At 35.3% G+C, this 22,669-nt stretch overlaps 2 protein-coding genes across 2 annotated transcripts; one reads left to right on the top strand and one right to left on the bottom strand.

Annotated features, from left to right (window-relative positions):
• Window positions 1-4,059: 4,059 nt before the first annotated feature.
• Window positions 4,060-4,848, bottom strand: LOC111876322 (elongation factor 1-delta 1). Its single transcript, XM_052768731.1, has 3 exons — window positions 4,623-4,848; window positions 4,447-4,540; window positions 4,060-4,369 (listed from the first exon to the last, which is right to left on the bottom strand). The coding sequence occupies exons 1-3, from the start codon at window positions 4,829-4,831 to the stop codon at window positions 4,172-4,174; spliced, it is 501 nt and encodes a 166-aa protein (XP_052624691.1). The 5' UTR covers window positions 4,832-4,848; the 3' UTR covers window positions 4,060-4,171.
• Window positions 4,849-18,499: 13,651 nt separating this feature from the next.
• On the top strand, window positions 18,500-19,631 carry LOC111876222 (transcription factor MYB77). Its single transcript, XM_023872759.3, has one exon. It carries the CDS (start codon window positions 18,619-18,621, stop codon window positions 19,318-19,320), a length of 702 nt encoding a protein of 233 aa, XP_023728527.1. The 5' UTR covers window positions 18,500-18,618; the 3' UTR covers window positions 19,321-19,631.
• The last annotated feature ends 3,038 nt before the right edge of the window (window positions 19,632-22,669 follow it).

The raw sequence follows: 22,669 nt of genomic DNA, 5'->3' as shown, positions 1-22,669 counted from the left end.
TAATTCATTTTAATGACTTTTAAAGAGAGAGGTTGTTTTGTTGATTTATTATATGATTAATAAATAGCAATAAATAATTTATTATTATATTATGAGATTAATATATTAATTATAAATAATATTATTTAACTAATAATTAATCAAAAATTAATTTGGATTAATTTTGGGATATATAGTGCAAGGACTTGAGTTGTAATTGTTCAAAAGTTGAAAAAGAGAGAGATTTTGGAATATTTCTATGGTGTCCGAAATTTGGGAGCCTCCTAGTGTGTCTAGAATTCTCCATGTGGATAATAAGGAAACTATATAAAGTCGGATTTGAAATAATATTATTTTATTCCAAATTAGGGTTATGTATGATTTTTCTATCAGCTATAAATAGGACCCTATGGGCTCCCCATTTTCGTCCAAGCATACCTAAAGAAAGAAGATTCAAATTTCTACTCCCCTCTCATTTCTCCTCTCAAGTCTTCTATTTCTAGGGTTTGGGTATAAACCATTAGAGACATCAAGCTTATGGTGTTAGCTTTCCAAGAGACTTCAAGAAAGGAAGTTTTTGGTTATTTAAAATAATAATCAAAATGTATGTAAACCCTAATCCCTTGTAATTTTGATTATAGTTAGTGTTCTTGATATTCATAGGTTATAGCTATCAATAGAGAAAACATAGATCCAAATTAGGTTGCGTGTGAACTTAAGGGTTAAGTTATTTCGCCTCATGCTTTAATTTATAACCTCCAAACCCATCACTTTGGTGCATAGATCTAGCTTGCAAGTCTCTTTATCATCTTCTTGCAACTTCTCTGGACCTTTTTGAGTATTCAAGCTTCAAGCTTTATGACTCCTTGTTACTAGATCTAGACTTTTATGAATTATTCTGCATGTTTAGGCTAGTTGGAGTGTTGGTATCCCATAAAGTTGGAAACTTTATGGGTCCTTAGAGTACCTTCACTACTAGAAAAAAGGCCTTTTACGACGCTCATTGCGCGTCGTAAAACGCTCAGACGACGCGCAAATGCGTGTCAAGGAAGGCCCTGTCATAAAGAGAGACGACGCGCTTTTACGCGTCGTCTATAGACGACGCGCATTTACGACGCGCATTTACGACGCGCATTTACGACGCGCGGTTACGACACGCAATGCGTATCAAGGAAGGCCCTGTCATAAAGGAAGACGACACGCATTCGCGTGTCGTAACCTTACGACGCGCGTGTTAATGACACGCAATGCGTATCAAGAAAGCCCCTGTCAAGAAAGATCATGTCATAAATGAAGATGACATACATTTTTGCGTATCGTAAATTTAAATGTTTAAAAAAAATTATATATTTATTAATTAATAGAAATAAAATACCATATACAAAAAATACAACCCATTGCATAATATAAAATAAATTGCACAAATTATAATGTCATACAAAGAATCATTCAAATGTTAAACAAAAATAATACATTGCTAACATGTGTTATACATTCCTATAAAACTAACAAATAATCATACAACTCTGTTTCTTACTGGAAAGGAATGCCAAACATGATTACAAGTCTCCCTTAATCTTGATTATAATCAAATGTATCTTTAATTCTTTATATAAATGAAGCTTAAATGATGTCTTTAAATAATGAACACAATAAATGTTATAAACCTTTTGAGGCCCCATAACATCAGGATCTGAGTTTTCTATTTCAACTGCAGGACTACCGTTAGTTTAAGGATCACTTTTTGGACGCTTTTTCTTCTGCATACATTAACAAACATGTTAACTTTCAAGAAATATATTTAGTTTTTAGGCTCATAGTGGCATGCATATAGCTGAGGTGAGAGAAAGGTATACATACAGCTAGTAAGACATCCAGACTATCCATAACAGGTGGTTTCAAATTTTCATAATCAACTGCATTGTAAGATAACATGAACACAAGAAAGGTAATCAAAGGTTAAAATATTACATATTTACATGTTAAAAGTGTAAAGAAAAGATGATGTGGTTACACAGCTTACCATCAGAAACAAAAGATGATGTAATATTACATATTACATATTTACAATAAGTAATTAATAACTATTAACTATAATTACCTTCTGGATATCTTCCCTCAAAACAGGTTCTAAGTTTTCAAGGGGGGTCTATACAGAAACAAAAGGATAATTACATCAAATGGTATCCAACTTCTTCATTCTTTAAAAACACATGTTGCACAACATAACTTACCCTTGTTTTATCACGAATAACGAACATCAAAGTTGTTTTATGTGGACTAAATAGTCGCAACAAAATTATAAAACTTACCAAAATTACGAAAATGCCCCCAAGAGATTTATTGTAAACAAACTTATAAAACTTACCAACGCTTTATCCGACATCATTTATCCCATCGAGTGTGCCAGCCTATAATTATGAGTAACATGATTTATATTTTATTAATCAAAAACTAATTTAAAAGAAAAGGATTAATAATTATAAGCAAAGGTTCAACTTACGTTAATGTGACAACTAATGGAAGTCCTTGTGGAACCGCAACAACAACAATCGTGACCTAAAGATTCATCAAATTAGAAGAAGGGTAAAAAAGGAAACTTAATAAAAATACATGAAGTAAATACTAATTGCTAAATAAATACAGCAACAGTGAAAATTTTGATTGCTCCATATGCCCCCTTACACCCCAACATTAAAAATGGTGATTTATGATCTTTATGAACTTGTTACATTTATAAAAATAAAAAGTTGCTTTATATACCCTAAAAAAGATTTCAGAAAAAACACAAGGTAACAAAATTTTATAAAAACTTACAATTTTACTCTCGCCAGTCATACTTGATTCATCAATTAAAAGTGAGTGACCAGAAATCAAAACCCCATAAGCTGGAACCTGGTTTATAGAAGAAGGTTAAACAAGGGTAAAAATGGAAATAATTAAAATGTGGTAATAAATAGAAATGAGAAATATATTACCTGGTCCATGATTTTGGTTTTGGATTTGCAAATGATGTTAGGAGACAATCAAAGATCAACACAAACATAACCATATATATAGCAAAAGGTCAACACACTGATAGAACCACTAACAACAGGGATCCCTCATGATCAACACAACTGCAAACTACATAAATAACAACTCCACAAAACCATCCTCCCGCATCTTTCTTCTGTCCCACCAAATCAAGCAGGAATTCTGCAATTACAACACATCCAATTCCATCATCAATAACCAAAAAAAATAATAACAATAATTTTTTTTAGCATGAATGAACTTACAGATCTTATTGAAGGCCACAATATCACAGCTCTGAACATATTCATTAATTGGCTCTGCAGTAAGCCTTTCTTCAATGATTGTATCAACAGACACCAGATCATAGGGGTGTACAAACCGGTTTTTTTTCAAAACCGGTTCGGTTCCTAGAACCGGTTTGGTTCAAGTCAAAATGGTCAACACCAGTTCAAGGCTAAACAGGTTCGGTTTCAAACCGGTTCTTCAATAAAAATACATGAACTTTGTAAACCGGTTCGGATCCTTGGAAACCGGTTCAGAAGGAAACCGGTTCATTAAACTCTTTTGTTTCTTTCTTGTTTTGGTGATTTAAATAAAATGGAAATAGAAGTTTGACAGCAGAGCAAACAGAAAATGGAGGTTCCTGCAGAAAAGTACCTGCATGCTTTTGTTTGTTAGTTCCCATGTATCTGTCCATCATGCTTTTGTTTATTAGTGCAAGTCTCTCCATCGTACAATACATATATATATATATATATATATATATATATATATATTAATATATATTTGAAGTTACCTTCCTGCAGAAACATCATTAATATATATATTTGAAGATTTTTTTGCTTTTGGAGTTCTTTGTCGATGAAAGCAAACAAAGCAAACAGGGGAGAGGTGGTGCTCAGAGAAGCTGCGATAGCAATGCTAGAGCTTCTTAATACCATATCCAACTGGCACTAACTTTGCTGCATTTTCTCACATATTTTTTAAATTTATCATTTATCCAATTACAAAAATTAAACATGGCATAAGTTGATTTTAAGAGAAAAGAAAAATATTCAACATACATGCACCCCATAGCAAGCCCTCCATTTGAACACTTCTAACAGCTTCCTCAAGCTTTTGCATGTCAGTTTCATCATCCCAAGGCTTCACATCCAACAACACCGAAGACTTCCTAACTGATTACGCAATCGAGAACACTGTCAATTTTGCATTTGAAACATAATATTGAAAAGACAAATTTAGCCTTACATTCTTTCTTTTTCCCAGATGCTTTCACTGCAGCTGCACGTTCTTCAGCACCCTTCTTTTCCTCCTCAGTCTCCTCACCAAAAAGATCCACGTCACTATCCTCATCTTCATCAGCTGCAGCCTGAAATTCATATATTTCGTGTCACATATTTTGCAAAAAAGAATTGAAATTTTATATAAACAAGTTGATAAACATGCCTTTGTATCAGCAACAGGAGGAGTTGCAATGGCTTCTTCTGGGAAAGAAGCGGAGCCCTCAACAACAACACCACTGCCTTCAGCAGACACACCACTGAAAAAGGAAATTAATCATCAAATACAAGTAGTTGATAAGGAATAATGGTAATAAAAAGATAAAGGTTTTAAGAACATACGAAATCCTCAAAAGGGCATCAATATGAGTGAACCAATGAGATACATTCACATACTGTGGTGATGGGGGTTTTGTGAAAGCTGCATGGACAGTGAGATCATCCTTTGAAGCTTGATACCTTAGGAAAATTAACATTATTTTAAATCTACATGACGTAAAGAAGGATTGAATCAATCCATTTGAAAGAAAAAGTGTTAAGAAACTTACCATGTGATGTAACTATGAGACAATAGGTATTCATCAAGGTTCTTGAGCCCAGCCTCCGAACCAACATAAACCCGCAAGAGATATGAATAGCTTTTAGAATCAGTTTCCATTTGTAAGAGGAGTATGACAGAAGGAAGACAATTGGGAAATTGATGCGGTGTGTTTTGGGTAAAGGGTTGTTAGACATCAGAAAACTGGAAGAGAAGAAAAGATAAGGGTAAAACCATATTTAGGGTTTTTTCGATTTGGAGTGTGAAGAACACCTGAGCCATCACCACCAAAAACCCTAGCATGTACTAAGTCGATAGAAAAATGAGAGAATCGGGATTTTAGAAGAAAATAAAAGACCTCCCGCTACCCACTAAGAAGGAGAATCAATCTTTGCATTCCATACTTCATTGTGATAACTCATGGAATTCACAGATTTTCATTAAGTCAAACCATGGAACAGAGTTTCATATAGCCAACGTTTTTCGTGTTGGTCATCGCTTTCATTTTGATTTGAAGATCTCGGTGGGTAAGACATGTCGTAGTTAGGGCTACGATTATGGTTTCGATCTTTCAAGAATCTGATTCCAAAGGAGAGAGAGAGAGAAAGAGAGAGAGAGAGAGAGAGAGAGAGAGAGAGAGAGAGAGAGACGAACTGCCTAAAGGATTATTAGGGTTTTTTGGGAGAGGATTTTAGAAGGAGAAGAAGGAGATGATCAGGCGGGGTGTTTAATTTTTTGGGATTTCATTTCCCCCCCCCCCCATCGCAGGCAGAGAACGCGCCTTCTAAAAAAATATAAAGCGACACAGTTAGACGACACTCTCTTTATTATTGGTGCCCTCCGTGTTTTTCTTTTTGGACACTAATTTTAGGGCGCGCAAAAAATGCGTGCCCTCTATCCTTCAAATTTTAGAAAACTGACATTATTTTTTACCACACACACAAATGCGTGTCCTCTATCAGCGTGTGTCATTGTTTGCGCGTCATTAAAGGGCTGTTTTCTTGTAGTGCTTGCTGGTTAAATGTGCTAGATCTTAAGTTTGGTGGAGTTTTGAACTCATGCATGAGGTTTTTACCTCCTTTTTCATCATTTGTGACCTAAGTTTAGCTCAAGTCTTGCATTAGGCATGCATGAATTTAAAGCAATGATATTTATGGCTTATGGGGTGTAAGGAAGCCTTCTGGAGGAGATGAGAGTATGGTTTAATGGATTCAAGGCTTAATCCATTAAGTTGCCCATGATCCAGTTCTCATGACGTGATAAAGTGCTTGTCACGTCTTGAATCTTGAAGTCCTCACGACTGTCTCATTCGGATGCTCCTACAATGAGACCAAGATTCTCGCACGTCGTGGTGAGGGTTGACCGTTGACTTTTGTTAACAGTTGACCATTAACTTTTTGACCAATTTGAATTTGCGTCAAACTTAAAGGAATTGGGTTATTGATTAAGGTTCTAATGTGTTTTGGTGCCATTCGGTTCACAGGAGCAATTCAATGCATAAAGTGAGCATGTCGTTATGTTCCTTGGGTGTCCGATTTATGAGAGTTTCGTCACTATACTACATGTTGCAGTATATATAATTGTATGTTAGGATATAAGAGTAGTGGTATGCTGGTTAGAATACCAGTAGGTTGGTTATCGTCTAGGGGAGTTCCCTAGGGATTGTATGTAGTCACGCAAGATAGCCTGAGAACTCTTGATCTAGACTTTCTTACTTGTTGCTTGTTCGATTATAGCTCTAGACTGAGATCATCTGTTCGGATGTCTATCTCACCTCTAGTTAAATATAGATATGCATAAATTGGAGATTTTTTGGTAGTGGCATAGTGAGATAGGAGAGGCCTAGTATGCGGTAGTGAACTGTTAGACATGTAGATTCATGTAAATAGTTTGTAACAACGTAAATTTCCAAAAAAAAAATTTCATTTAAAATCATATAATTCTCATAACACATTTATAAAAATCTCATTCATTTAATTTACAAACACAACTCCATGTTTGTTTGATTACAAATCCAGGATCCTTGAAACATAACTCTTTCACTGGTGTGTACAATCAAGTCGGTGCCTTCCCGCGATCATGAGAAAAACCTGAAACACATAACACATAACACGGTAAACACGAAGCTTAGTGAGTTCCCCAAAATACCACACATATCACATTAGCCACTCGAGGCTATAACTCGGTAAGACCCTCCTGTCAATGTGTCTCAGCGGGACCCTCCATTCCCGTAGCTCGTTGGACCCTCCGGTCCGGTCTAGCTCGTTGGACCCTATGGTCCGGTCTAAATCGTTGGACCCTCTGGTCCGGTCTAGTTGAGGACCCTATGACCTCGTAAGGTGTTGGACCCTCCGGTCCAGTCTAATATCACATAGCATAAATAAAACACAATGCACATAATCTCAAGCAAGCACATAACACATAAGACCCTACGGTCTGCACATTGATACCACTCTAGGTAATTTATGGTGAGAAGACTGACCTCGCATGTTGAACAACCTCTAGCAATGCTTCTGCTAAACACCATCCACTAACTCTGTGTCAAAGCCCATAATTAACCTAATTAGGAGCTAAGTCCAACTCTCACTCTTAAGGTCTAAGGTGGCTCAGTATCCAACCCATTAACGACCTAAAACCTATTGGGAATACCAAGGCCCAATAACAAATGGGCTCTCCTAAGGCCCAACTCTCAAGTCCAAGACACATATATAAATATTCCCCTGGTCCAAAACCCTAGTGTAACAAACCTAACTCCAGGCCCAACGCTTAAGGCCCAATATGGGATTTAGCCCGAAAGGCTCACAGTGAGACTACGTGGGGCGTACCTCCCTTGGTACGCTTAGCGTACACGCCAATCTCGATCGGGGGACTCAATCCAGTACGCGAGTTGTACTAGACTTACGCGGGGCGTAATGCTCAGTGTAACGCCCGCAGATCCGGGCTAGTCAATTTAGAGGAGATAAGTGTCGAAAACGACTTTTTGGCAAAAAAGATTATTTATAATAAATAGTCTTAACCAAGTTGTATAATATGTCTCAAGGTTTCCGCACATATAAAGAACGCCTAAATCCGAGTTATAACGAAGAAGTTATGACCTGCCAAAGTTTTACGGCAAAACCGGCACGGCACTAGGAGACGTAAATAGTGAATTTATGATGGATGAATTTTTAGCCTTAGTGATCTAAACGAAAGTCGTAGAATATGTTAAACCGAGAAAATCCATAAAAAGAACGCCTAAATCTGACTTCGTATGAGGAACTTATGATTTTTCTAAGATTCGGCTTAGCAGTGCATGACCTGAAACTCGAACTTTAGTTCGAGCGGTTTTTGGCTTACGCGACCTAAATGAGAGTTGAAGATATCATTAATAGGAACTCAACGGTAAAAAGATGGACGAAAACGGAGTTCGTATGAAAGAGTTACGAATTCTTCGCGGTCATTTAACAGTCTAAACGCCTCCTACTGTTAAATTTAAGATCGGTCGAGAATTAGCTGACAGAGTTTAAACGAAAGTTGTAGATCTTGATTTTACCTACGCGTGGATATAAAGAACGTCAAAAACGGAGCTCGTATGCGAGAGTTATGATTTTTCTAAGTTTGAAGGCTGACACGTCATAGGGGGTGACGTGGCACCACCAAAATTGGACACGTGGCACCACCAGAAGGTTGCCACATGCACCAACTCGGCGAGTAGGTCCTCCTACTCGGAGAGTAGGTTAGTCAGCACCCCTATAAATAGAGGTGTCGGGCATTCCAACTTCCTCACCCTTCAACCCTTTTCTTTCTCTCTCTAAACTCTCTCTCTAAGCCTCCCTAGCCCCCTAAAGCCTAGGGTAAACCCCCTAGCACCCGAAGGAAGCCCCGAGGCTCCTGGAGCCTCGAGAAAAGAGCCTTTCGGCTCGGGAACGCTGCTCCAGTGAAACCCGGTTTTCGAGAAAACCCGCTATAAGTGAGCTATGCCTACCCTATCTTTAGTATAGCTTATGTTTTAATATAGTAACGTTATTAGGAACTTATAATGAGTATTTGGGCTATTATTATGAGTTATATTGAGTGTTATTTAACGCTTATATAATAATAATAATAGCTAGACTATTAATTTGTCGCGGTTATCATTAGACTAAACCCTAGTGGTATTGATACTAGGTTTCATCAAGGGGTAATTGTTTTGAGAGTATCGAAGTGTTGTCCGAGTGATGAGTCACCACCTTCCCAGGTGAGTGCATAGTCCCTTTCATCTTACACATAGATATGAAGTATTTTAATATAAATTACGTGCTATGTGTGCATATTGTCTGAATACTTGCTGTCTATGCTGGGTGAAAGATTTTTATACATGTTTTAAATAATTTAAACTGTATATGTATTTTATATCTACAAAATGTGTTGGGTAAAACATGGGTAGATGAAATAGCTGTTTTGTGATAACACGATGGAAGACATCAATGTTGTCAGTAATCCGGTCATCTAGTGGAGTATAGATGATGACCATGGACGATACTAGACAGTCCGGTGGAACGCTAGCAGGCTCGTAACCTGTAGGTGTTTTTGAACTAGGTGCTCATTAGGTATTTTGAACTGAGTGTGTTCACTGGTATCTTTGAACTGAGTGTGTTCACTACGTATCTTTGAACTGAGTGTGTTCACTAGGCATCTTTGAACTGAGTGTGTTCACTACGTATCTTTGAACTGAGTGTGTTCACTAGGTATTTTGAACTAAGTGTGTTCACTAGTTACTTTTGAACTAAGTGTTTACCAGATATTTTGGACCGCGTGCTCAACAATTGTAATCTATAAGCTTTGGTAACGATGGACTTCGTGCCGATTCCTTAGGATAATCCTTAGGAATGAATGAACGAGAAATAGTTGATTATTAGGGTAGATCCTTAAGAGTAAAGAAGGTAATGGGGATGGGTAATTGGGTTTAATTGCTTGATTGTTTAAACATAATAATTATATTATTGTGGGTTGAAAACCCTATGTACTCACCAGGTTTCCCAACTTGACCCACTCAGTTTATTTATATCACAGGTGTTGATATGAAGTCACATTACACTGAGAGATTAAAGAGATGTAGATCAGTAGTGTAAATAAATGTAAGTTCTGTTTATGCTTATGTTTCTGTATTGACAAATGACATCCCAAATGTTTTAAAATGAATAAAATACGTTTCTTCGAAAATGTTTTAATAACGTATTTATCGTGTTTTTCTGGGAACAAATTCCGCAACATTTTTATTAAAAGTACTCTGATTTTTATAAAGCATAAACAAAATCTGTCTTTTCTGGCCGTGAAAATGGGGATGTCACAGTTGGTATCAAAGCATTAGTTTAAGCGAAGTAGGAATTTGTAGGAAATTTCTAGACTTATACTTAGAATGCTAAGCGATGATTGTGAGGTGTGAGCACTAGCTTATTTTAGGAATTATGCCTAAAATGCTTTTATGTGCTAAATGATTTATGATATGCGTTATAAGATCGGATCTATGGTCTGTTGCCGACCGGATCTGGAAACCTTATGTGTTTAGGATTCTAAACGTACGAATACGATATTAGAACTAGCATATAAACGTTTCAGAGTGATAAGGATGATTTAAACGTCAATCCTAAATAAAGATCTAGATTCACCTTATTCGGTGTATAGATCAAGATGGCAAGGACCCGTAGCGGAAACGTGAATGCAAATGAGAATAGGAACCAACCCCCAGTGGTTCAGCAAATACCTGTTGAAGAAGAAGTTGCACCTGAGCCAGTCACCATGGTTGGAGTTCAAGCCATGATTCGGGCTATGTTAGCTGAACAAAGGGAAGAAATGAGGCAGATGTTGAATAGGGACGAACCTACTATGCCCATTGAGCAACCCGAACCGATTCCTGAGCAATCGGAGGAAGGGAACTACAGCCGCCAAGTGAGTCAAGTGGAGACTCAAGGTGAACGAAGGGATGGCCTGGAGAGGAGAAATGACAAGGATGGGCGAATGTACAAGAATTTCTTGGGTGTGAAACCACCAAGTCTCTCAGGAAGTCCAAAGCCTGTTGAGATTATGGATTGGATCTCCGAGATGGAGATGGTGTTTGAGAGTTGCGACTATAGCGAGAAATAGAAGACTGTCTTCACAGTAAGACAGCTGAAAACTGGAGTCTTGAGCTGGTGGAAGCTATTGGCAGATACGATGCCATGAGGAGAATCCCTAAGGATGTCATTAGAAGAGTTTTTGGAACAGTTGAAAATGCAGTACTGTGCAGAGATAGATCTTATAGGCCTGAACAATGAGTTTCAGAACCTGAAGAAAGGGAAGATGAGTGTTGATGAGTACGCCACCGCATTCACCGAGAGGATGAAGCTATTTCCCTACTTGGTTCCTACTGAGCTCTCCAAGATTGATAGGTTTGCTAACGGATTACCCACTGACTTTGGCCCAATGGTCAAAATGGCAACTACCTTGAAAACAGCTGTTAGGGCAGCTAAGAACGTAGAGGCTCAGATAAGAGAAAAGGGTCTAGAAAAAGATAAGGCATGAGAGAAGCGGAAGTTTGAAGGATCTTCCAAGTCCAACAAGGAGAGAAAATTCTCAAAGCCCGGAGAAGGAGGTGAAGCAAGATGGTGTGATAAATGCAAGAAGAAACACTTTGGAAAATGCGGCGAAGAGGTGACATGTTTCAAGTGTGGAAAGTCTGTGCATTACGCCAATGAGTGTACATTCAACAAGAGGTTGTGTTACGAATGTAAAGATGGGGGCATCTTTCAAAGAATTGCCCAAAGAAGAATGAAGCAACAAGGCCAAACATGCCACCAAGGCCAAGGGCATTTCACATGATACTCGACGAAGCGGAAAACCATGCGAGGAATCAAGGATGAGGACTTCATATCCGAAGATCAGGTTATGCGATAAACATAGTTAGTATGATGTAGCCTATTAGAGGCATAATCTAGGGTGAAATTGAACACCTATGTAATAGTTTCAAGAAATAATAAAACCTTTGTTTTGTTATCCAATGTGTTAAACTGCTATGTGATTTTCTTGTATGGTGACTTGGAAAACTACGAGACAATACTTGGGACGAGTATGAGTAGGTGTGAAAGGTAGTAGATGTATATACTACTGGAAGCACAGGACTCACGCTTGGATCAGGGAAAGTCACAAGGTTACCAAGAAGCCAATAACTGATTTCGTTTTATTCAAGTATGTCATTACCATCATTTCAGTAATGACTAAAAAGACTGTTGATATTCCGACCCTAGTGGTCATATCAAATCGAGTCCGACTACGATGAGTATGTTATGTGGTTCAGAGAACCAAGTTCGATGTAGCACCGACTCAAGCCAGAAGAATTAATCAAAGTAATCAGTAGAGGTATCACGAAAAGTTGCTTGTAGCTAGAAATGCTACATGTTAAAATGTGATTATATCACATTAGACCATGAAGGAAGGCATATTCCATTCCGGAATTGGACTCTAAGAGACCTGAGTCTAAACGAGCATCACATGACGATAGCTCATAATTTGGAGTCTAACCTGAGATAGAAAGCTGGTGCACAATCGAGTACTGCTTACAGTCAATAAGTCTAAGAGATAGACTTGAAGGAATATAGAAGTTATAATTATTACCTAGGATGAAGAGATGACGTATGGGGTCATTATAAGAGCCCTGTTTAATTGATGATTCCGGGACGTAATCATCCTAAGGGGGAGATAATTGTAACGCCTGCAGATCCGGGCTAGACAATTTAGAGGAGATAAGTGTCGAAAATGACTTTTCGGCAAAAGATTATTTATAATAAATAGTATTAACCAAGTTTTAGAATATGTCTCAAGGTTTCCATACATATAAAGAACGCCTAAATCCGAGTTATAACGAAGAAGTTATGACCTGCCAAAGTTTTACGGCAAAACCGGCACGGCACTAGGAGACGTAAATAGTGAATTTATGATGGATGAATTTTTAGCCTTAGTGATCTAAAGGAAAGTCGTAGAATATGTTAAACCGAGAAAATCCATAAAAAGAACGCCTAAATCTGACTTCGTATGAGGAACTTATGATTTTTCTAAGATTCGGCTTAGCAGTGCATGACCTGAAACTCGAACTTTAGTTCGAGCGGTTTTTGGCTTACGCGACCTAAATGAGAGTTGAAGATATCATTAATAGGAACTCAACGGTAAAAAGATGGACGAAAACGGAGTTCGTATGAAAGAGTTACGAATTCTTCGCGGTCATTTAACAGTCTAAACGCCTCCTACTGTTAAATTTAAGATCGGTCGAGAATTAGCTGACAGAGTTTAAACGAAAGTTGTAGATCTTGATTTTACCTACGCGTGGATATAAAGAACGTCAAAAACGGAGCTCGTATGCGAGAGTTATGATTTTTCTAAGTTTGAAGGCTGATACGTCATAGGGGGTGACGTGGCACCACCAGAATTGGACACGTGGCACCACCAGAAGGTTGCCACATGCACCAACTCGGCGAGTAGGTCCTCCTACTCGAAGAGTAGGTTAGTCAGCACCCCTATAAATAGAGGTGCCGGGCATTCCAACTTCCTCACCCTTCAACCCTTTTCTTTCTCTCTCTAAACTCTCTCTCTAAGCCTCCCTAACCCCCTAAAGCCTAGGGTAAACCCCCTAGCACCCGAAGGAAGCCCCGAGGCTCCTGGAGCCTCGAGAAAAGAGCCTTTCGGCTCGGGAACGCTGCTCCAGTGAAACCCGGTTTTCGAGAAAACCCGCTATAAGTGAGCTATGCCTACCCTATCTTTAGTATAGCTTATGTTTTAATATAGTAACGTTATTAGGAACTTATAATGAGTATTTGGGCTATTATTATGAGTTATATTGAGTGTTATTTAACGCTTATATAATAATAATAATAGCTAGACTATTAATTTGTCGCGGTTATCGTTAGACTAAACCCTAATGGTATTGATACTAGGTTTCATCAAGGGGTAATTGTTTTGAGAGTATCGAAGTGTTGTCCGAGTGACGAGTCACCACCTTCCCAGGTGAGTGCATAGTCCCTTTCATCTTACACATAGATATGAAGTATTTTAATATAAATTACGTGCTATGTGTGCATATTGTCTGAATATTTGCTGTCTATGCTGGGTGAAAGATTTTTATACATGTTTTAAATAATTTAAACTGTATATGTATTTTATATCTACAAAATGTGTTGGGTAAAACATGGGTAGATGAAATAGCTGTTTTGTGATAACACGATGGAAGACATCAATGTTGTCAGTAATCCGGTCATCTAGTGGAGTATAGATGATGACCATGGACGATACTAGACAGTCCGGTGGAACGCTAGCAGGCTCGTAACCTGTAGGTGGTTTTGAACTAGGTGCTCATTAGGTATTTTGAACTGAGTGTGTTCACTAGTATCTTTGAACTGAGTGTGTTCACTACGTATCTTTGAACTGAGTGTGTTCACTAGGCATCTTTGAACTGAGTGTGTTCACTACGTATCTTTGAACTGAGTGTGTTCACTAGGTATTTTGAACTAAGTGTGTTCACTAGTTACTTTTGAACTAAGTGTTTACCAGATATTTTGGACTGCGTGTTCACCAATTGTAATCTATAAGCTTCGGTAACGATGGACTTCGTGCCGATTCCTTAGGATAATCCTTCGGAATGAATGAACGAGAAATAGCTGATTCTTAGGGTAGATCCTTAAGAGTAAAGAAGATAATGGGGATGGGTAATTGGGTTTAATTGCTTGATTGTTTAAACATAATAATTATATTATTGTGGGTTGAAAACCCTATGTACTCACCAGGTTTCCCAACCTAACCAACTCAGTTTATTTATATCACAGGTGTTGATATGAAGTCACATTACACTGAGAGATTAAAGAGATGTAGATCACTAGTGTAAATAAATGTAAGTTCTGTTTATGCTTATGTTTCTGTATTGACAATGACATCCCAAATGTTTTAAAATGAATAAAATACGTTTCTTCGAAAATGTTTTAATAACGTATTTATCGTGTTTTTCTGGGAACAAATTCCGCAACATTTTTATTAAAAGTACTCTGGTTTTTATAAAGCATAAACAAAATCTGTCTTTTCTGGCCGTGAAAATGGGGATGTCACACTCAGGTCCAAAAACTCCATTATCAACTTAACCACTTCAGCCCAAAGCATCCAGACCTCATGAAAGCTATGCTACAAGCTCCCAACTGATAAATTTGGTGACTTTATCAGTTTTCATGTCTTAATGGGACCTATTATTCAAAAATAACCATTAAGAATCTCTTAACTCATCTTAACTCATGCATGAGGAGTTCTAAGCGACCAATTTCTCATTTTTATGAATCAAGGTAACCCAATACACTTAAAAGGACAGGAGATTTGCTCTGGAGCTCACCAAACTCACAACGTTCCAATCTTGGGACATAAAACCCTAAAAATGGACTCAAAACAAGAACTAGCACAACAATGAGCAAGTTTCGAACTTGATACCTCTGGAAGATGCACCAACAAGTGTATAACTTAGATCCAAAAGCTAGATACCCAAGCTATTCTCTTTCAAGGCTCTTTCTTCTTCCAAGGACAAATATAACAAGTCTTCACCCCTCTAGATCCACATGAGAAAGCCACCAAGATTCAAACTCTATTCTTTCTGAAGCTAGATCAATAAGATTAGGGTTTGGATCCACAAACTCCAAGCCAAGCAATGCTTCCTCAAGGAACTCCTTCTTCCACCATATGCACCAAAAACTCACTAAATCACCAAAATGCTCATGAATCACTCAAATGGAGGCTTAAGGTCGATTTCTAGGTTTTAGAGGGATGAAGGCTGAAGATATTAGGGTTAGGCTATGAGATAAGGAGCTTAAATAGGGTCCAAGACCCTAAAATAGGGCTCAGGTCTGATCAGCGTATGCCCAACGTACATTTGGTACGCCCAACAAACTCCGAAGAACATTCACGACCACCCCTGGTTAGTACGCCCAGCGTACTTCCTTCTGCACTAGTACGCCCATCGTACGGTTTTTGTACACCCAGCATAACCGGCTAAGCCTGCAACCACCAAACTTATGAAGGTCATAACTTCTTCGTTATAGATCCGTTTCCGACGATCCTTATATCCACGGAAAGGTAACGAGAAGCCCTACACTTCTATCAACTTTATTACTCCTGAAGCCCACTCGAACTCAAATCCAAAGTTCATGAAAAGCCCACACCAACGCCTTTAACAATGCATTTGGGCTCTAAAGCACAAACCAAACTCTTTTATCACACAACTAACCTTACCCATATCCTAAAAAGGCCTAAACCTTTATCCTTCAAAGCCTCAAAACCTTCTCACACTCGGATTAAGGCCCACAGGCCTTAAATCACAAAACAATCCGAAACAGGATGTTACATAGTTGCTTGTGCTTATGTGTTTACTTGATTGCTTGTTTGATTATATATGTCGACATATTGTGATGGTTCAAGTTGAGGCGATCGTACTTCGTGCTTTAGGCCAAGATATTAGGTGCATGTCGGCTATGATCCGTAAGCACGGGAGAGGAACTAGTCGTGGACTAGAGGCTCAGGTGAGCGGTTAGGTTGAGGTGGTAAGCCAACATACCCAAGGGAAATCTAGTCTTTGTGGCTGTAGGCCTAGGGGCAATCCAATCATTGTAACTGTGGTCCTGATTTATGTGCATTGTGTGTGTATTGTGGTGTGTTGTATTTTGGGGAATTCACTAAGCTTTTGCTTACAGATGTGTATTAAATGTTTTCGAATTCACTAAGCTTTTGCTTACAGATGTGTATTAAATTTTTTGTATTTTGCCGTTTACATTTTATTTTATTTATTTATATTTTTTTATGATTTATATATATTTTTTGAAATTTCATTCGAATATATTTTTTGATGTTTTTTTATATTTTGTTCGTTTACATTTTTTTGACGTTTTTTTTTAATATTTTTATAGTTTTTATTTTTTATTTTTTTATTTTTTGTTAGAATATATTTTTAATTTTTTTATCTTTTCTTTTTTTATATTTTTTAAATCTTTTTATAAATATTTTTTTGTAAAAAAAATATAGAAAAGTTTGTTAAATGTCAGTATGATTAACACATATTAGATATAAAATTATTTATTATAATAGAGTTACTGTATAGGCTAACCGGAATTCGAAACAAGTGCCAATGGCTTCGAGTTCTAACTTTTTTATTTTTAGAATTTTTTTCACTCTGTTCTGAATAACAAATGCTAATCAAAATTCCTATAACTTAAACATGTGTATCAATGTTTTCGAATTTATTTTTTTATTTTTAAAAATTTTGCTCGTTTTCAAGTTATATGATTTCAAAGTAGTCATTATATAATTTGAAACATGTTTATGAATTTCGATTAGCGTATCTAGTAACCTTATTAAATAAATAATTTTTAACATAATCTATGTTGGTAATATTCACATTTAATGAACTTTTTTTTTACAAAAGATATTTAAAAAAATATAAATAAACAAATCGTAAAAAAATTAAATATATTCAAACAAAATGTCAAAAAATTATTCAAAATAACTTCAAAAAAATATATAAAAGAACTAAATGTAAAAAACATTAAACAATATATTCAAAAAAATGTCAAATAAAATCTAAATAATAAAAAATTTTAATAAATAAAATAAAATGTAAGCGAAAAATATAAAAAATAAACTATATATATATATATATATATATATATATATATATATATATATATATATATATATATATATATATATATGCTTAAGTTATTTTATCTGAACTAATTATTGTACATTTATCGTATGCTATAAGAATTACTAAGAGAATAAGTTGTTTAGCAATGCAAATACGTTCAAACTTACATGAATATCGTCATTTTCATGCATTCCACACATCGTTTTTCACTTATTTTCATTTTGACAGAATACGACCCAATAAAACATTCTGACAAAGATGAGAATAATAATAATAATAATAAGTGTATAATAACTTTATAAAAGATTTAATTAGTAAGAATATATGTTAATGATTATAGTTATGTAAGATTGAACGTATTTATATTTATCAAACAACATATTTTTTTTATTATTTTCATATCATACGATAGATATACAATATATGAAAGAAAAATAAAAATATAAAAAATAAGGGTAAATTTGTCGCTAAAGATGTGTAATTTTTTTAAACCAAATGTTTAAAGATTGAACAAGTGCTAATATGACTAAACCACATGGACCAAAACTGTAATTTACTCTAAAGTAAATATTGCTGTTTAATTAATTAGCTAACAAGAATAAAAACAATACAAATGACGTGGAAAGGAAAGAGCCACGAAATGCGACAGAATGAACAGAGAATATATTTTAATTAATCTCAAACCAAAAATCTTCCAACTAACCGACCACAAAACCACCGTTTAATTTTAAGTTGTAGTTTGAGTACTTGACAAAAGTTAATCTAAACTTAGTTTTTTGAATTATATTAAAAACCAGCAATTAAATTATAAAATATTATCATTTGTTGTAAAAAGAAATCTTTATTAAAACAAATAAATAAATTATTTAGTAATTTATAGCTTCAAAATCGTGATTACGATTCCTTAAACAAAGAAGTTGTAACAACTTTACAAAAGCCAATTTCCAAGAACCTACCCCTTTGTCCCCCGTTTTCTTCATATGTGCATGCACCATTCGATATTTGGATCTATATATATAATACATATATTTATAGATAATACACACACACACCCCACAAACTCACTTCAAATCATTCCAAATCTCCACTCATCTTTGAAGTTCGAAACCCTTCATCAAATCAAAACTTTGTTCTGTAAATCCGCCATGGAAGCACTCAATAGGTGCTCATCTGCTACTTCTTCTTCATCGGATTCATCAGACTCCTCACATTCGGGTCGGAAACCCCGAAACACTAACAAAACTCAAAGAATCAAGGGCCCATGGAGCTCTGAGGAGGACCGGATACTAACCCGACTAGTTGATTCATATGGAGCTCGGAACTGGTCGCTTATTAGTACCTACATAAAGGGTCGGTCTGGTAAGTCTTGTAGGCTCCGATGGTGCAACCAGCTGAGTCCCAATGTGCAGCACCTGCCATTTTCTCCGGCAGAGGATGAGACCATTTTGGCTGCTCACGCTCGGTATGGCAATAGGTGGGCTACCATTGCTCGGTTGCTCCCTGGCCGGACTGATAATGCGGTGAAGAATCATTGGAACTCGACGTTGAAGAGACGGCGAGTCGAGACCGACGCTACCACCAGGTCGGAGTCGGAGATGGAGCTTTTAAGATTCGGGACTACTTATACGTCGCCCGGGTCTGTGTGCAATGAGGATGCGGCGGCGGATGTAGATGATCCGATGACAACTCTTTCGTTGGCTCCACCGGGGATGGGCGGATATGGGTTGCCGGAGAAGAGAAATGAGAATCTGCCGGTGGAATTTTGGGACGTTATGAGAGGGGTGATTGCGAGGGAGGTCAGGGAATATGTGACGTCGTCGTTTCCTGAGACTTCTGGATTTCATTAACATTTGCTGGATTGTTTATTTACTTCTTTATTTGAAAATTCTTTTTATTTATTACTTGTTTTCTCACGCTAATTGAAAAATTCTTTGGCTGCTACTTCAAAATGTTCAATACAAATGTCTACTGAGTATAAGATACACTACGACATTGGCAATCCAATTGTTTTATGAAATAATTGAACACGGTAGAATGTCGAGATACATTCAATCGATTATATTTATTATAGTTAGGTATTCAATGGATTATATTTATTATAATCATGTATTATGTTGGTCCGTTTGATGAATGTAAAGTTTAATGATTATTTAGGTTATTGAGTCTAGGCAATATATTATTAATTTTATTTTAATTAAACTTTATTAATTATGAGGCCTAATTTTATATAATTAAATTAAACTTTATTAGTAAAAACCTCAAAATTATTAATCACTTATTTTAAATAATTTATTAATTAAAAGATTTTTTAGTTATATAAAATTATAATCATTGATTTACATAAATATGAAAAATTATATCACTTTATAATTTGTATTAATTTTATTTTAATTTTTTTTCTAATGTTTTTAGTTTAATGTAATTAGAGTGGAAAATTTAAAATGAATAATTAATAAGTTGATAAGTGACATGCATTAATTAGGAGACATAAAAGGGTGACAAATGACAAAAGAAAAATAAAATATGCATTAATTATAATGCCTAATTTTGTGACACATGTCAAAAAAAGAATAAAACTATTCTTTTATTAGAATATGAAATTGTCACCTCTCATCCTAATCATATAATATAGTGTTATAAAACAACATGTGAAAATAAACAAATACCAAATATCAGGTTATAACACCTCTAATTTTTATATCATCTTCTTTATTTTCTTTTTTTTGTTTGTTAAATAATTATAAAAAACAAATATAAATTAATAATAATAATAATAATGATAAAAAAATAGATTATATAAGTCCAAGGTTCAAATGATATTTTTTTTTGGAAATCAACTTTATAAGACAAATTTAGTTAAGGATTTAACTCATAAGAATATGGAACTCGAAGGGCCAAAACTGCCCAAACCGAAAACTTATTCTCTTCGGTTCGCACAATGGGGGTTGTAAGAAGCCAACATTCAAAAGAACATCGTTTCCTTTCGTTACCACAACAACGCCTGGTAACATAACGTGCAAAACACGCAGATCAGGGGCGATGTTCCAGGCTTGCAACAACGCTTTTTGGTATGTCACATCAGAATAACACCGGTGAGCGTTACTCACACAGTACACCATTAAGCTCCTAATAAAGTAAAATTTTAATATAAAGAAGTTACCAAATAAATAATTTATTAATAAAAATGTCTTTTTATCGAACAATATTAAATTCAACGTATTAGGGTTGCTTTTAATATAAACAGTGTCGACAATACAATTGTTTTCATATAAAATAATGTCCGAGTTCAATTTGTATATAAACTTAAATTGCAACAAATGGCAAACCAGTTAACAAAAATAGACAATCTACTATATTTTTATTGTCCACAATATATATATATATATATATATATATATATATATATATGTATGTATATACTACTTTACCCATTTCTCCAATATATAATAACTTACAAAAATACTTATGTGACATTGTTTCAATTATTTTTCACTAGCCAATTAGGATTTATTTGATTTATCTTTTATGCACCATGAAAGTGAGCTTTGTTGGATATGATATCGAATGTCACTATAAAAAACTCCTTCGGAATGATACATGTCATCAAGAATTTGAGGGAAAGACCTTTGAGGTGGTATGAACATGTCATGAGAGGTTGCCATTATCGATAATAAGAAAGGTAGAGTCAATGATAATTGATGATAAGAAAAAATGGAAGGATAGTACGAGACTTGACATGGAAAAACTTTCTTTTGTAGAGGACATAATATCGGATTGGGGCATAGAGGCACAAACCAATAGGGTTATGGGTAGCCTCCTCTCTTTTATGTTTTTGTTATTTTGTTAATATTTTTTATTCATGCTTTTTGTATATATGCTTGTATTATTATCATTCATATATACCTTTTGTTGCTCTTATTGACTTACACCCACTAGTTTGCCATTTGTTTGTTGCTTTTGCATGTTCACGAGGCGATATTGTTCTTTATAATACATCTAATGCTATTGGGTTATTGGTTTGCACATAACGGATGTCATTTATTTTGACAGTCACTCTTCCTATAATAAATACATGACTATCGACATCTACCTCTTATATTCTATTCTAATAAGATTCTATTGTATATAGTTTTTGTTTGTTGTTATCGGAGCACCTCCGACTACACTATTGACCAAAACCCATATATGTTATACTCTAATTATTATTTTATCATATATTCATTGTAATCCCCAAAAGTTTTTAAAATTCAACTCCATTTACTTCTAAGATTTTTAAATTTTTTACCATTATCTTTTAGGTTACATTACATCTTTTTGTCGAACACAACCAGGTTGTATATATGACAGTTTCAAATGAAAATTATGTTAGAAGAAGATAATGATAAAATTTCTAAAAATTTGGGAAGTCATCAAATTAGAAGTTGAATTATAAGAACTTTGGACGATTACAATGTCATGATACAAAAATAGCAGAGTATGGTGAGTTTTGATACTTAAGCTTATGATGTCGAATTATTACTACACTTAATTTTACATACTATCTAACTAGCTATTTGACTAAAGATAATGTACATTTTCGTAAATATTATAGCACAAACAGCCAGGTATCGATCTCAAGGAACGGATTCACTTATTTAATCTAATTGCTACTAAATTAACCTAAATGCCTAAACAAAACTTTAAAATGTATTTATCTGATTTTGTAAGTTCAGAAAAACTTAATTACTCAACTATCAAATTCAATCAATGACTAAAATCACTCTTGTTTAGTTCGAATCAACTTTTACTTAATGGTTAACTATTAATTATGGATAATTCAAGCTGGTTACCAATTAATATATTATTAGCAATTCAAGTCCAAATTTACTAATATGAAATAATTCATGCAGAGCTATGCACGGTCACACATAATTTAACACAAAATCAATTATTAATTATGAGTGGGGCTATGTAAGATTGATTTAAACAAACACAATTGTAGTCACAATATATGTTCTCCAGCACATCTAAACTTTATACTTTAATCACTTAAATAAGATTGGTAAGATCGTAGCTCTAGAAATTCAATGGTCACTAAATTACTAGGTGTCAATTTCATGCAATTTAATATTAACTAAGCTACACAGAACATGAATTTAAGCAATTTAAGTATCAAATTGTAACATGTTGGGTATTAATAATCAAACACAAGCATTC

This window comes from Lactuca sativa, chromosome 1 (assembly GCF_002870075.4).
Source record: "Lactuca sativa cultivar Salinas chromosome 1, Lsat_Salinas_v11, whole genome shotgun sequence".
Classification (NCBI taxonomy): Eukaryota; Viridiplantae; Streptophyta; class Magnoliopsida; order Asterales; family Asteraceae; genus Lactuca; species Lactuca sativa.
This window is presented reverse-complemented; position numbering and strand designations above follow the sequence as displayed.

Excerpts from the sequence above, each read along its gene's own strand:
- LOC111876222 (XM_023872759.3), top strand. The coding sequence starts at position 18,619 with ATGGAAGCACTCAATAGGTGCTCATCTGCTACTTCTTCTTCATCGGAT.
- LOC111876322 (XM_052768731.1), bottom strand. The coding sequence starts at position 4,831 with ATGGTAAGTTTCTTAACACTTTTTCTTTCAAATGGATTGATTCAATCC. Across the intron at positions 4,541-4,622 it reads GATGCCCTTTTGAGGATTTC|TGGTGTGTCTGCTGAAGGCA; the intron begins GTATGTTCTTAA and ends TTCCTTTTTCAG. Across the intron at positions 4,370-4,446 it reads CTCCTGTTGCTGATACAAAG|GCTGCAGCTGATGAAGATGA; the intron begins GCATGTTTATCA and ends TATGAATTTCAG.